At 37.7% G+C, this 15,519-nt stretch overlaps 1 protein-coding gene across 5 annotated transcripts in view; it reads left to right on the top strand.

Moving 5' to 3' along the window:
* The window catches only part of MAP3K13 (mitogen-activated protein kinase kinase kinase 13), a 172,800-nt gene that overhangs the window by 121,548 nt on the left and 35,733 nt on the right, over nucleotides 1-15,519 (top strand). For all 5 annotated transcript variants that reach the window (XM_049628436.1, XM_049628437.1, XM_049628438.1 and 2 more), the window contains 3 exons: nucleotides 1,219-1,778; nucleotides 9,114-9,297; nucleotides 14,181-14,372. In XM_049628436.1, the coding sequence (XP_049484393.1) occupies nucleotides 1,304-1,778; nucleotides 9,114-9,297; nucleotides 14,181-14,372 (851 nt within the window). In that variant the 5' untranslated portion in view covers nucleotides 1,219-1,303. The remainder of the gene's footprint in view (nucleotides 1-1,218; nucleotides 1,779-9,113; nucleotides 9,298-14,180; nucleotides 14,373-15,519) is intronic.

Raw genomic sequence — 15,519 nt, 5'->3', positions numbered from 1 at the left:
AGGGAAAAAATGAGCAGGATATAGTTTTTAATAAAAGTGTGTGTATCAAGATATTTAATTTCTGTTTGGGAAGGGAAACTTTTTTTTCTGATTATAAACCTAATATATATGTCTTAGTCTGTTTAGGCTGCTATAACAAAAATACCATAGACCAGGTGGCTCAAAGAACAAATATGTATTTCTCACAGTTCTAGAGGCTAGGAAATCCAAGATCAAGCCACTGGCATATTCTATATGTCTGGTAAGGGCCTCCTTCCTGGTTCAGAGACAGCTGTTTTCTCACTGTGTCCTCACATGGCAGAAGAGGAAATACTGGGAGCTCTCCAGTATTTTTTTTTTTTTTTTTTGAGCAAGAGAGAATGAGGAGAGAGAGAGAATTTTAAGCAGGCTCAATCCCACAACCCTGAGATCATGACCTGAGCTGAAATCAAGAGTCAGACAGTCAGCCAACTGAGCCACCCAGATGCCTCACTCCGGGATCTCTGTTATAAGGGCACTAATCCTCTGAGGGCTCCACCTTTCTAACCTAATCACATCCCAAAGACCTCACTTCCAAATACTATCACATTGGGAATTGGGTTTCAACATACGGATTTTGGAGGAGGGGGACACAAACATTCACTTTATAGCAACACGTTAATGTAGAATGCTTGGAATATTTTGAGAAACACAACGACATAAGCCTCTCCCAAATCTAACCACCTAGAATTAACAAAAGTTAGTAGTTAACAATAGTTAATTCTTGGAGTGTATTCTTCCAGTCTTTTTTCTTACACACACACAAATATGTGTTTATGTGTCTTTTCAAATAAAAGTTGGGGGATGGTTTAAACAGATCATGGGGATTGAGTGCACTTGTGATGAGCACCAGGTGATGTATGGAAGTGTTGCATCACCATATTATATCACCTGAAACTACTATTATGCTGTATGTTAACTAACTGGAATTTAAATACGAATTTTTAAAAAATGTAAGGGTTTATGTTATACATATTGTTCTCACCTGTTTTTTTATATTAACATGTCTTGAACGTTTTCTCAGGTTAGTAAATACTCTTCTACAGCATGATTTTTAATTGCTGCACAGTATTCCATCATGTGGATGTATTTATTTAACCAATCCCCATTGTTTCAATATTCTTGTTATTAAAAACAGAAGTGTAGTAGTGTGGGTGACAAAAGGAAGGGTGAACTCATGTCCTCCTCCTGTTTTCCCAGGTTTTGGAGCCCTCTCTTGCATCAGAACTCTGTCCTCCTAATCCTCTGAGTGTCATCTCAGGATCCTGGGCACACTCATGGCACGATGGCCAACCCTCAGGAGCACCTGAGCTGCTCCTCTTCCCCACACTTACCCTTGAGTGAAAACAGAACCTTCAATGGACTACAAGATGAGCTCACACCTACGGGGAGCCACCCTTCACCCAAGCTTCTTAAGGACCCGCAGGAAAAGGGGGGAGTACACGCAGAGCTAACCGAGAACATGAACAGCCCCATCACCACAACAGTGTTGACGAGTGTGAGCGAAGATTCCAGGGACCAGTTTGAGAACAGCGTTCTTCAGCTAAGGGAACAAGATGAATCGGAAATGGCCGTGTCTCAGGGGAACAGCAACACCACGGACAGAGAGAGCACAAGTGGAACCGAAGACATCAAGATTCAGTTCAGCAGGTCGGGTAGCGGCAGTGGTGGGTTTCTGGAAGGACTATTTGGATGCTTGAGGCCTGTATGGAATATCATTGGCAAGGCATATTCCACTGATTACAAATTGCAGCAGCAAGGTAAGTTAGAGTGTGGATTTGGGAAACATTTCCTGTATAAACATACCACCACCATTCACTGGACAACCTTTGATTTAAAAAACTGGTGCCAATCAAAAAGAATGAAATCTTGCCATTTGCAACTATGTAGATGGAATTACAGGGTATTATGCTAAGCAAAATTAGTCAGTCAGAGAAAGACAAATATCATACGACTTCACTTATATGAGGACTTTAAGATACAAAACAGATGAACATAAGGGAAGGGAAGCAAAAATAATATAAAAACAGAGAGGAAGACAAAACATAAGAGACTCTTAAATATAGAGAACAAACAGAGGGTTACTGGAGGGGTTGTGGGAAGGGGGATGGGCCAAATGGGTAAGGGACATTAAGGAATCTACTCCTGAAATCATTGTTTCACTATATGCTAGCTAACTTTGATATAAATTAAAAAAATAAATTAAAAAGAAAACTAGTATCAGATGAATACCCCATACCAATCTCCTATAAACCTTCTGACTGGAACAGATTCACATTTGGTTGGTCTTTTTTTTGAAGCCCATCTTTTGCAGCTGTCCAGTCAAGTGGTGTCAAGTTAGGTACATAAAGACAATCCACAGCGTTATGAGGAAGAAGATGTTAGAGCTCCTGTTCCTCCTATCATCATTTTAAATTTCTATTTTCATGCGTGTTTTCATATATATTTGGTATTTGAATAAAGCTGTACAGATACATAATTTATAAATAAATCACATAGTGAATGCATGTTTAAAAATTTTTTGTTGAGGGGTTACCTGGGTGGCTCAGTCGGATAAGCGTCCCACTCGTGATCTCAACTCAGGTCTTGATCTCAGGGTCGTGAGTTCTAGCACCACGTTGGGTTCCACGCTGGGCATGAAGCCTATGGAAAATTTTTTATTGAAAATTTATTCAGTCAAAAAGTCTGATGGCCACTGGGTTGATTCTAAGCCAGACAGAAGCCACATGGTTCTGTGCCTGAAAATTGCTGCCCTATCGTAGGTTGTAGTAAAAAGGAATCATTTTCTTTTTTTTTTTAATTATTTTTTTTAAATGTTTATTTTTGATAGAACACAAGGGGGGGAGGAGAAGAGAGAGACGGAGACACAGAATCTGAAGCAGGTTCCAGGCTCTGAGCTGTCAACACAGAGCCTGACGCAGGGCTCGAACCCACAGAACAGGCTGTGAGATCATGACTTGAGCTGAAGTCAGTCGCCCAACTGACTGAGCCACCCAGGCTCCCCAAAAAGAATCATTTTCTTACAGCCAGGTCACAGAAAGCTCACATTGTGAGGAAAGAACAAGTATCTAACCAATCTTGAGAAGCATTATTATGTCTAGATCTCACAGCTTTTGGAAAAGTAAATTAACTCTCATCATTGTGTAATTTACATATTCATATATACCGATTCAAGCATTATGCATCTGAAGAGAACACATGGCCCTAGTGTTCTTTATAACTCCATTTATATTCTTTAAAAGAATTTTTTTCTTCCTGGTATCAAAAGTAATATATGTAGAAAGATTGGTAACTTACAGGTAAGTTTCCCCCAAAAAGTAAAACTATTTATCTGTGATCCCTAGTTTCCACTATTAATGTTTTTGGTATATATATTAGTCTTATTGTGTGTGTGTTTGTGTGCTTTAATAGATACAGAGTTAAACTAGTTACGCTTTTTCACTTCACATTGTGAACATTTCCCATATCATGAAACATACTTCCTCAGCATTTTTAATGCTTGCATTATATTAAATTGCATGAATGTGCTAAGATTTATTTAAGCAATCCTCAATTGCTTGGCAGTTTGCTGTTTTTAGTGATCATAAGCTACACTGCAATGAACATCTGTTTATTATTTAATTTTCACACATATCTTTGATTATGTCTGTGATTATTTTTATCATGTCTTTGGTTTCCTTAGGATAAGTTCTTAGAAGAGGGAGTGGTTGGGTTAAGAGGGTTTGTGGCTTTTTAAGGCTTTTGATAGGTATCTTGGTAGCCTCATGTAAATGATTTGGTTAACAGTTCTCTCATCAAGACATTTTGGAAAGGACCAGAAATATAGATCAGAAATGATACTGTTTTATTTATTTTATAACTGCATGTTGGACTCTGTGACTCTCTTAAAAATACGTTCATCTCTTTCAGTCGAGACTGTTGCTGGCTTTTCCACAACAGCCAGTTGACATCAGTCACCACTTGTCTCATTTTTCTTTTCTCATTTTCTCATATTTCTGAAATACCTTCTCTTAACCAATACCAGCCTCTCCTTCTATACCCCTTTCCCATAAGTGTATCAGGATTTGTTGGCAAATCTGTCAATCCCAGGTGTGCTTTCCAGGATTTGTCAATCACAATATCCATTCCTGCTCCATGCAGTAATTCTTTGTCAGTCCCCAGGATGTGTCTGTCTGCCTCTCTCTCTCTGTCTTTCATACATCCTCCCATCCCATTCACCCTGCACATTCCACCTTTCTTTCCCCCGCTATGGTCTTAAGCCTTCAAGGAAGTTAAAAAGCTGTCCCTTGTCACACAAACTTTAGGGGTTTCTACGTTAAACAGTATTATTATTTTAAAACTTGGGAATAAAGATAAACACAAAGAAGAAAATAAAAATCACTTGTCATCCCACAACCCAGAGATAACCGCCCTCAATTTATTACTTCTTTAAAAGTTCCTTCTTCTCTACTTAGACATAAAACCTACTAATATCTGCTTATGTGATGAACTGCGTTTGGTTTTTAGGGTCTTAACTTGTCCAGTCTAATAATTATTTTGGTGGTAATTTGGAGGTCTCAGGACCCAAATGTAGGTTCAGGCTCATAAAGAGGAGCAACGGATACATCTTATGTGTCTGTCAACAGGAGCTTTACAAACTTTTGAATTATCCTGTAAACTTGTATTTAATTGTCTTCCAATTGATTATGTGACTTTCAGAAAGGCTTATTTCAAGAGTAAATAAGAAACCGGCCTGGTCAGCTTAAGCTTACAAGGCAGATTATAGCTGCCTAACTCCTCAGCAGATGACAGGATACCCCACTGCAGGCTGGTGTTACTGTGGGCCGTGAAAGAGATTCACTAGCCAGAAGCTAGGTGTAGTTTTTTTCCTCGTCAGCTCTGGGATCAGGGAGCTAATCTTTAATCCTGGATTACAGTCAACCAGAGGATAGCCCACAGAACAGATGTGTCTCTGCATTTGGTATACTTACAAGGAAATTTCACTTGATTTTTCAAAAATTTTAATGACATCTTCATCTCTCATTTAGTATTTGGTAGTGAAGTCCAAGTAAGGTAGCATGTGTAATTGAAATCTTTTACTGCCAAATAGTTCCCAGTCTTATAGCAAGTATTGTCATAGTGAAGTCTGAACACAAACTAAGGAGAACTTATGCCTTAAAGTGGGGGGGCATGTGGTTACGGATCACAGTGGATATTGGAATTAAAATAGTAGTCATAGTGATGAATCATAAGATAAAAGCTGGGGAATAGTACCAATGAACAGATATAAAAGCAGTAGAAAGTCTGGGACTAATCCTGAACCGAACACAGACAGGTTGGTCGCTCATCAACTGTCGGGAGCCTCCAATTTTGCACATCCTCCTCATTATTAACATTCTTTTTTCTATCATTTTCCTATTCGTTGGCTGCCAACTAGATATTGACAGGGACATTGGGATGGGACAAGAGGATTAAACCACATCAATCACTTTTACTTCTGATACTTCTGTCCAGTAAACAGACTGATGGGAAGGTGGTTGAAGTATATGAAGGTTCCTGAATTTCCAGTGTGGTCCCCTCTATTTTTCTATGGATAATTGAGAATTGGCTAAACATAGCTGAATAACACAGGCATGAGCTACTGTTAGCACAGGAAAATTTTATCCTTTAGTATTGAATCATCAACCTTTTTGGTATTTGAGTGTCAAATGTATTTATCATTTGTATTTTAATTTATTTCTCATTTTATAAAAATAATAAATAATAGGAATTATTTATTTAAAAATATACTAGGGGTGCCTGGGTGGCTCAGTCGGTGAAGCATCCAACTTCAGCTCAGGTCATGATTTTGCAGTTTGTGGGTTCAAGCCCTGCATCGGGCTCTGTGTTGACAGCTCGGAGCCTGGACCTGCCTCGGATTCTGTTTCTCCCTCTCTCTCTGCCCCTCCCCAACTCATGCTCTGTCTCTCTCTCTCTCAAGAATAAATAAAAACATTAAAAATAAGAATATAATAAATCATAGGGGTGCCTAGCTGGCTCAGTCGGTAGAGCATGCAACTCTTCATCTAGGGGTCATGAGTTTGAGCCCCACGTTGGGCATAGAGATTGCTTAAAAACATATATACACTAAAAATATAATAAATTATAATATAAACAGTATAAAATGATATGAAAAGAAAGAATTATTTAACAAATTGGTTTGGAATCATTAAATAACAATATGAAAAAAATGAACTTGCCTTGGTCCTCACTCCATACACCAAAATAAACTCCAGATGGATATAAAGGTTAAACTTAAAATAAAATCAACTATAGATCACTCTTAGAAGATTGATTGGGCAGTAGAAGAAATTTCAAGGGAAATGACATGCATCTATGAAAATATTTCATTCAAAAAATAGTAAAATACAAAGAAAAAGTCTTTTTAAAAATATTCTTTTCATATGTATCGAAGAAATAGAAAACTCCCTCCAGTTTAGAGAACTGTAAGACCGCAGCAGATAAATGCACAACAGATAAAAATGACCATTCATGCACAGCAGATGTGAGTGTTAAACGGATGTGGAGAAAATATTCTATATGACTGGCAATCAAAGTAGTGTGAACTTATAAAACACTACTTTACACCTAAATAAATTAGAACCAAAAAGACTATTGACAATATTCATTGCTAGCAAAGTTAAAGTAAAAGGAACACACTCATACATTAATACTGTCAGCAAAAACTAGCGAAATCCTGTTGAATGGCAGTTTTGAATGGTATACGAAGAGCCAGGAATCTATACTCTTTAACCTAAGGACTGATTTTGAGGAAATAATATAAAGAAAGAAAAAAGTATCCAATTTAAATCAGCAAACAAAAAGATGGAAAAAGAAAAGGTAAAAGGGTACAGTAAGCAACTATTAAAGCCTATAATAAAACCTGTAAATACATGGGAAATACACAATACATGAAAAAAGTGGAGAAGGTTATATGTCACATACAACTTTTACACAGCTATATACATACAAGCAAAGACCAGAAGGTTAGATGAAAACTGAATACAGAATGGGATTGCAGATAAAATACTTTCTTTTGTTGTTTTTTCTAATATTTTCTAGTGTTTCTAGCATTTAACAGTAAATAAAAATTGAGTAAATAGGGGGAAAAACACCCAAAGATATCTAATTTTAGTAGTTATTATATTAAAAATTAGGATAACTTGGGCATTTATGAAGTTTCTCAGAAAAATATTGCCCCGTATGTTCTTGTCCCAGAATCCAGTAAGAGTACTTTATTGAGCCCTGAATGGCCAAAATGAAACTGTGTTTAGTTCTTCACTGGACACCTAACCACTAAACCCCTCTGACAGTATGCCATCGATATCCGGGTCCTGTGTGTGCTGCACAGATAAGCCCTTGGGGATGGAAGTGAGACCGTGTGAGACACTTAACTCCTGTCAGTCATTCGAAGCCAGCAAGATACTCGAAGCAGTCAAGGCTTTAAGTTACTCTTTCCCTTCACATCTTACTTGGTATCATTTGTTTGTGTGGTGACTTCATAATTGTGAGCTATTTCTGTTTTAGAGAAATTTGTTTTTAGATAACATCCATCTAACTTCAATAGAGCAGAAACCTTTAATCTGCTCATAGCAGAAAAATGGGTTAAATACCTATGCTATCAACCACCCTCCCTTTTATTTGTTGAGCTCTATGTAATCATATGGAAGGTCATGTTTTGACCGCTGTAATGAGAAGCCACATCTTATTAAGAATTTACAGAATTTCTTTTCTCTTAAGGTTGAGAAAGTTAGAGAAGAAGGAAATATATTTCCCTTCTAGGTACTGATGACTTCTTTCTGCTGCTTCATCACCATAGTAGATGTGAGTTGATTTGCTTTCAAGACCAGAATATCTTCAAAGCTGACTCAACACTACCTCGTTCAGTGTTCTGCCAACAGTGACCTTTTAGTGATTGGTGATCTAATGAAAATCTCCCATAACCTTTGACATTGTCATCATCCTCTCCTCACTCCATGGGACTTCGGGTACTTTGATGTTTATTTCTTAGCAGTGTAGTGACAATGCACTGATAAAAAGTGGGGCAAGGAGAAGCATCAATGGATCATATTCTTCTTTTTAAGTTCCATGAGATTAAAGCACATATTGATTGAATTTTTGAAGTGCCTTATTTAAAATAGCATTTTATTCACTATAAAAGTATTACAGGCTCGTGGTAAAAAAAAAACGAATACAGAAAAGGATAAAGAACATAATATGAATCATCAATAATGTTGCCACTTAGAAATGACCCCTGTTACTTTTTTGGTGCAAAAAAATCGAAATCTAAGAAAGAGAGAAGCTTGAAAATAATGCATCTATATGAGTAAATCTATCATGGCTAATGACCCTCTTAGTTACTTAATGAGAGGCAATGTGGTACAGTGGAAAAAGCACTGTCCCTGGAATCAGCCAATTTTTGAGTTCTGGGCCAAGTTCTGCCACTTACCAGCTCTATGACCTTGGGTAAGTTCTTAATCTCCTTGTTTCTGTTTTCTCATCTACAAATAACCATAATAAGGCCAGATTTATAAGATTGTTGAAAGAATAGGCACATGAGATGTAAAGCTCTATACTACACTAGTACTCAATAAAAGGTAAATATTAATATAAATATTATGCATAATTAGGTCCTTGGGAGAGTATCATTAAAAATTCATTCAGCAAGGATTAATTGAACATCTGCCTCGAAATTCAAAGAGGAATAAAACACGGGTGATGGAGTAGGGATAGTGGTATAGAGACAAAATAAGTGGATCGAACATGGAAGCTTGAAGTGAGGTGGGGCCATGGGAATATCAAAATATGTTTCGTTTGGAGGAGAGTCTATTGGAGATCTCTGATCTGCATGATTCCATTGGTTAAAAACTGATACAAACTAATATGTGAGAACATCTGATCTGTAGTACCAAGACCTGTAGAAAGGTTATATCTTTTGGTGAGTTACCAGGTAGGAGTCAAAGTGCAGAGATCACTCTGGGTGATGCTGAAGTTGGTACCTCCGGAGCAGCCTTGTAGAATGGTCCCTGAGCAAATTCTGAGATCCCTCTAAGTTTGTTTCTCGCTTGTGTGCCTAGATACTTGGGAAGTGCCATTTGAGGAGATCTCAGAGCTGCAGTGGCTGGGTAGTGGAGCCCAAGGAGCTGTCTTCTTGGGCAAGTTCCGAGCGGAGGAGGTGGCCATCAAGAAAGTGAGAGAACAGAATGAGACGGATATCAAGCATTTGAGGAAGTTGAAGCACCCTAACATCATCGCTTTCAAGTAGGTCAAGGCTTTTTTTAAAAAAGAAATAGAGAGATTTTCTTTGCCCCAGTATCTACATATGAGTTCCTGCTTGGAAAGACATATTAAGAATACTCTATAGACTTAATACTGCGCTAGGTGTTTGGGGAGGATACCAAAGAACGATTCAATGAAAGTCATGGGTTTAAGGATCTTACAATCTAGCAGCTCTTTTTGCCAGAGTACACCCTTCTCAGAAAGGATGTACATGGGACGGAGAGAGAGAAGGTGGATTTTTGCGAAGCAGTCAGATCTGATGAATCAACCCCATTTATTAGTGGGATGACAGAAGTCACTTCAAGATAACCTGTACATCTTAAAATTCACTTAAGAAAACAAAGTTAATGTCTGAAGTGATCACAGAACAATTGGTCCCTGTGCAACAGACAGGTATTTTTTTTATTAGTTTCTATTAGCCTCCCTTATTAAATATTAACTTGTAATAACAGGCACCTTCGGAGTATTTCTCCTTGCCTCAAGTTTTGCTAGATCCCTTTTCAAGCATAGTAAGTTGTATGCTATGCTCATTCCAGAAAGTAGTCATTTCCAAGAGTGTATGAATATATCTTTCTAGTTCAGACTGTTATTTTCATAATATTAGCAGGAACCACTAGTAAAAAGGGGAGGCACAAAGGTAAATTTGCTGAATTCCCCAAATTTAGCAGTACTGAACTCTAAATATGTGTAATCTCTTCTGCCAGTACCTTTCTCTTGAGTTCCCTGTCTTGCCAACCTCCAAATTCTGCCCTAGCCTTCAACAAATGAATGGTGAGTGACTTTACAGGAAGGACGATGAAGAATAGGAAAGCTAGCCTTTAGGTAGAAGGAAAGTTTAGAAACTAGAGATTCTTGGTATATTTTATGTGTGTGTGTGTGTGTGTGTGTGTGTAAAATATATATATTTTATGTATGTATGTATACATACATATATATATGTATTTCAATCCTGGAAAATAGTATGACTGATGAGGCTACAGCTAAAAGTGGAATAATATACAAATTCCCCTTCCCTAAACTAGGAGGAACTTTTCCCAGCCCCCAAGAGGGATCCTTTCTTGATAAAACTTTCATTATAAAGGTAAACAGGTCATGTGATGATATTTCAATGGAATCACAGCCCTCAACTAAGGAATAGAAATCTTGGGTACCAGTTTTGTAGAATGCGTTTAAGTGAGTATTGATGTTGAGTTTTGATTCCCAAACAAGACCCCTTTATGGAAAGGGAAAGAGGTGTGAAAAGAAGAGAAGCATTCAGCTGGGATACTAACTGAAATGCTTGGATTTATTTCCTTGTGGAAGGCACATCAATACAGTGGACATGGGAGAGAGCTTCAGTTGTAATGATTCGATCTTTTGTTGTCCTATTAGGGCAGGAGGATATGAGATGAAAATGAAATACTATAGAGACGAATTATAATCTTTCCAAAGATGATAAATTTCAAAAGACAATTGAAGGATTATTTGTAGACAGACTGTCAGAGACTCACTTCTTTCCTTCATTTTCCTTCCCTGAGAAAATCATCACTTCTAGTATGCTACATTCTAAGTGGAAGGCAGGGCCTTTCATTTAACTTCCATTTAACTAAACTTTTAAGCTTAGATTACTAGGATACTGAGTTTGAGACACAGAATATTCTATAGATTAGCATGGCTTTTTGGCGTCCTGAAGTGAGCTGGGCTGTAGGTCCCAGGTATGAAGGCTTTCTAGCAAGATGTCCTGAGTAACTAAAGGTAGAAATGTGTCCTACCTTTAGTATTGGGTGTGAGAAGCTTTATTTTTCCTTCCTTTCTTTTGCTTTTTCCTTTTTCCTCACAACCTTTTCCCCACCTCACTCCTCTGACCCTCCTACCTACATTTGCAGTTTTCAGCATTTTGGGCAAGTATTGCCATGCCGGTACCCCATTATATAGGCCAAAGATGCTTGAATAGTCTTTACCTCTACATGGAAAACAATAGTGAGACTGTGTCCCTGGCCCATTACACCACACTCTTGAGGCATTGTGCAGTGTTATGTTCGCAGCCATCTGTGCCATGTGTTGCTTGGCCAATGAATCATTCAGGACCGTCTGGAAGATATGAAGGCATGATTAGATTTCAGTATGTCTCTCTGGATACTGATTGCTGTGCCTACAGCTTCCTTTGAAGTTAAGAACTGTATACAGAAGGGGAAGTGAAAGCGAAGAATTATGTATTTTTTCCCCAGTTTTTTGAAAGCAATCTTTGAAAAAACCCAACCTGACTGTTCCTAATGGCATCGGGTGCCAAAGGGAAGAAAAGGTAGCAATTAGAAGTGATTATAGAGCTGCTATTTATAGCTACTAAGACGCCTTGTCATAGTACAGGGTTGATGGAATGATTGCTTCTCATTCATTAGTCAAGAAACATGAAAAGTACATAACATATCACTGTTACCCTTTCTGTCTGTTTGTGTGACAGGTTAAAACATACTTGAATAGGCTGCTGAGTGGCTTCAGACAAATATTTATTTTGATATCCTTGAGCACGTTACATTGTTCCTGCCTATTCATTGTTTTTCTGTAGTGAAAATTAAATTGCCTGCTTATGGTTGTGGTATATTTGTACTCCACTGAGGTCTCCTAAAAAGTAACAGGAACTTGAAAAAAATTTTCATTAGAAATGAGGGTGGGAATTCTGGGTAGCTTAGAAAATGATAAGAGAGTAATAGAAACAGCTTTGTGGCATTTGACAGGCATATGAAGGCAGGGGAAATGAAGAGTAATTACTCTTCTTCATGACCTGCCTTTGTTATAAGACTTTCACATGATCACAAGCCATGGCCTCTAAATCTTCTCATCATGATATCATTGCATACGATAATTTTTCTTCTCTTTTCTCATCTTCAGAACAAAAGTGTGACGTAGGGCTGATATGACTATTACCACTTTTCTAAGGGAGCATTAATATAGGAATCCCCAATATGCTTATGTATACAGAAGTTAAAAAGCAAAAAAGGGAGGCAGTTGTAACATGGTGAGTGGAAAGAGCATGGGCTTTGAAGTTAGACTGGATTTGAATCCCAGCCCTGTCACAGGTCTATGATCTAGGGCAAGTCACTTTCCCTCTCTGAGCCTTACCTGTAAAAATGGAAGGTCATATTTATTGTGCAATGGTTTGGGGAAGATTAAATAAGACAAATAAACATGGAAATATTCTGGACAAATAAAAGATGTTCTTCCATGTTAGTTCCTTTCTTCCTACCCCTTGCATCTGCACGTGTCTCTGCGAAGGATTTTATTAGCAGAGAAAGTTAAGTTGAAGCTAAGAAATATTTGCAAAAATGGGGCACCTGGGTGGCTCAGTCAGTTAAACTTCCAGTTCTTGGTTTGGGCTCAGGTCATGATCTCATGGTTTGTGAGATTAAGCCCCGCATCGGGCTCTGTGCTGACAGTGCAGAGCCTGCTTGGGATTCTCTATTTCCCTCTCTCTCTGCCCCTTCCCCACTGTGCTGTCTCTGTCTCTCTCAAAATAAATAAATAAACTTAAAAACATATATTTGCAGAAAGAAAGAAAGAAAGAAAAGAAAGAAAGAAAGAAAGAAAGAAAGAAAGAAAGAAAGAAAGAAAAAGAAAAAAATATTTGCAAAGTTAGGTGGCTGGGTGGCTCCATCAGTTAAGCATCTGACCCTCGATTTCAGCTCAGGTCATGATCTTACAGTTGTTAGATCAAGCCCAGGTTGGGCTCCATGCTGGGCGTCGAGCCTACTTGAGATTCTCTCTTTCTCCATCTGCCTCTCCCCTACCCCACTTGCTCACTCTCTCTCTCTCTCTCTCTCTCTCTCTCAAAAAAATAAAAAATTTGCAAAGGACTTGCTGTGAACTTCTAGGCCTCATGGTAGAAAGAAAAGAATCCAAAGAATCCAAGACCTTCCCTTCAAGGAGCCTATAGTCTGTATGGGGAGAGGAAAATTGCATATAAAAAACTAATGGCTCCTGTGTAGCATAGGAATTTATAGAAGAGAAAGATCTTCTTGGACTGGAATAATCAGAAAAGGCTTTGTGGAAGATGTAGGAATTGATGGAAGCACAGACCACATAGATATGTGATACATTGTATAGTATTGTTTTTATTCTAGGGGCACCTGGGTGGCTCAGTCAAAGGTCCAACTCTTGACTTTGGCTCAGGTTATGATCTCATGGTTTGTGGGATCCAGCCCCACATCGGGCTCTACACAAGCAGCACAGAGTCTGTTTGGGATTCTCTCTCTCCCTCTCTCACTGTGTATCCCCTCTTGCTCTCTCTCTCAAATATAAATAAATAAACATTAAAAAATATTTTTAAATATTTTTAAAACAGAAATGTTTTTCAAAGACTATATAATACAGAAAATTAACTCTTTTTGGGGTCCTCAGTCTAGTTATCTTAAATTTGGCAAATTCAAAATTCAATTATTAATAGTAAAAATAGCAATGTTTTATTTGAATTCTCCCTATACACTATATATAAAACCCTCTATTTAATTTTAACAGGAAGATATTTAAATTATTCTTAAAGATCTAAAACAACATAATCCTTGGCCTACATATGTCTCAGGAAAGGTGCTCTTTGTTCCAGAATGGAATGGACCCACAGAAAAGCACCAGATACAGCACAAAACAGAGATAATCTGGAGTGAATCAAATTAATGAAAATTGTCTATGCGCATAACAGGGAAGCCTGTAGACCAGAGGGGTTTTAATGGTAATTGATGAATCGGGAAAGATTATGCCTTTTAAAAATTATATGGGTAAAGAACTGGGTCTTAATTAGTACATTTATTAAATATTCTTAAAATATAAATACGGATATATGTATGTTTGTATGTATGTGTGTATTTATAAACGTGCTTGTGTTTTCTTGAAAGGGGTGTTTGTACTCAGGCCCCATGTTACTGCATCATCATGGAATACTGTGCCCACGGACAACTCTATGAGGTTTTGCGAGCTGGCAGGAAGATCACACCCCGATTGCTAGTGGACTGGTCTACAGGAATTGCAAGTGGAATGAATTATTTGCACCTCCATAAAATTATTCACCGTGATCTCAAATCACCTAAGTGAGTTTTTCATCCGTTTTGTTGTATTGCTTTAAAATAAGGAATTTTATCGAGCATAGTTGAAGTTTTCAGGCATCATACTTTCAGTTCAGTTTAAATCAGCATGGAGGGTACCCTATTTGCATATTTTCTGGATTATTGTTGACCAGTTGACTTACCTAAATGGCAGATAGCTCTAGGCACCTGACACTAGTTTTCTCCTTTTGGTTGCATTTTGATTGTGCAACTGTGAAACAAGATTCTTTATTAACTGAAGTATTCACTTTCCATTATCTCAGATAATTAATGCCAAATGTTTCCATCTAATGGCTTGTTTGTCGTTTTCCTAGTGTTTTCCCCAAAGACCCAAGTTTTAGAAACCAAGTTTCAAAGATGTATACAACAGGATAAAAACAGATAAATAAGAGACTGAGGCAAAGAGAAAATACGAGCATTAGAACTAAAGCTTGCTCACAACATGTATGCCACAGGATTCCGTACAGTTGTTAGAGGTGGACTATGGATTTGGCTTTGACCTTCGTAGAATCTAAGCAAAGAAGGAAATACATAGTTTCAAGGTTCATGGTATCCATAAGATAATATAAACTGGCTATTTAAGAGAAACAGGTTGTTTCTAGTAATTTCTGTTCTTTGGCCATCACTAACCACTTTAAGAGGAGTGTTAATTCAGTTCCCGCAAACTGCATGAAAGGAAGAAAGGAACTGATAAAATGATAGATTTCATTGTAGCTCCTATACTTAAACATTATTTTTATTATTTCTCATCACATTTTTGGTTTAGAGAAGCAGAGAGGAATTAATCTCTTTTCAAAATTAGCACTTTCATAGTCTACAGTATTTTTTTCAATATCTATAATCACATCTGCTTTGATCTTAGCAAAAATTGTGTGGGGCAGCTGCAACAAGTATAATTATTCTTATTTTATATTAGAAAAGCCTGAAGTCATGGAGCTAGGACTTGAACCCAGAACTTTTAGACCAAAAAGTCTAAATTCTACCTCATCATGTGAAAGTGAAGGATTCAGTGAATCCTCTCGATGGAAGACACCAATCAATCCTCGATTATAAACTTCAAAGCAGCTCTAATTTGTCACCGTGATTCTCATTGGTGCTTATCATAGTCACTAGCTCCCTGAACAACCTTCTC

This window comes from Panthera uncia, chromosome C2 (assembly GCF_023721935.1).
Source record: "Panthera uncia isolate 11264 chromosome C2, Puncia_PCG_1.0, whole genome shotgun sequence".
NCBI classification, from domain to species: domain Eukaryota; kingdom Metazoa; phylum Chordata; class Mammalia; order Carnivora; family Felidae; genus Panthera; species Panthera uncia.
Note: the sequence above shows the minus strand (reverse complement) of the source record. Positions and strands in the feature narration are given on the sequence as shown.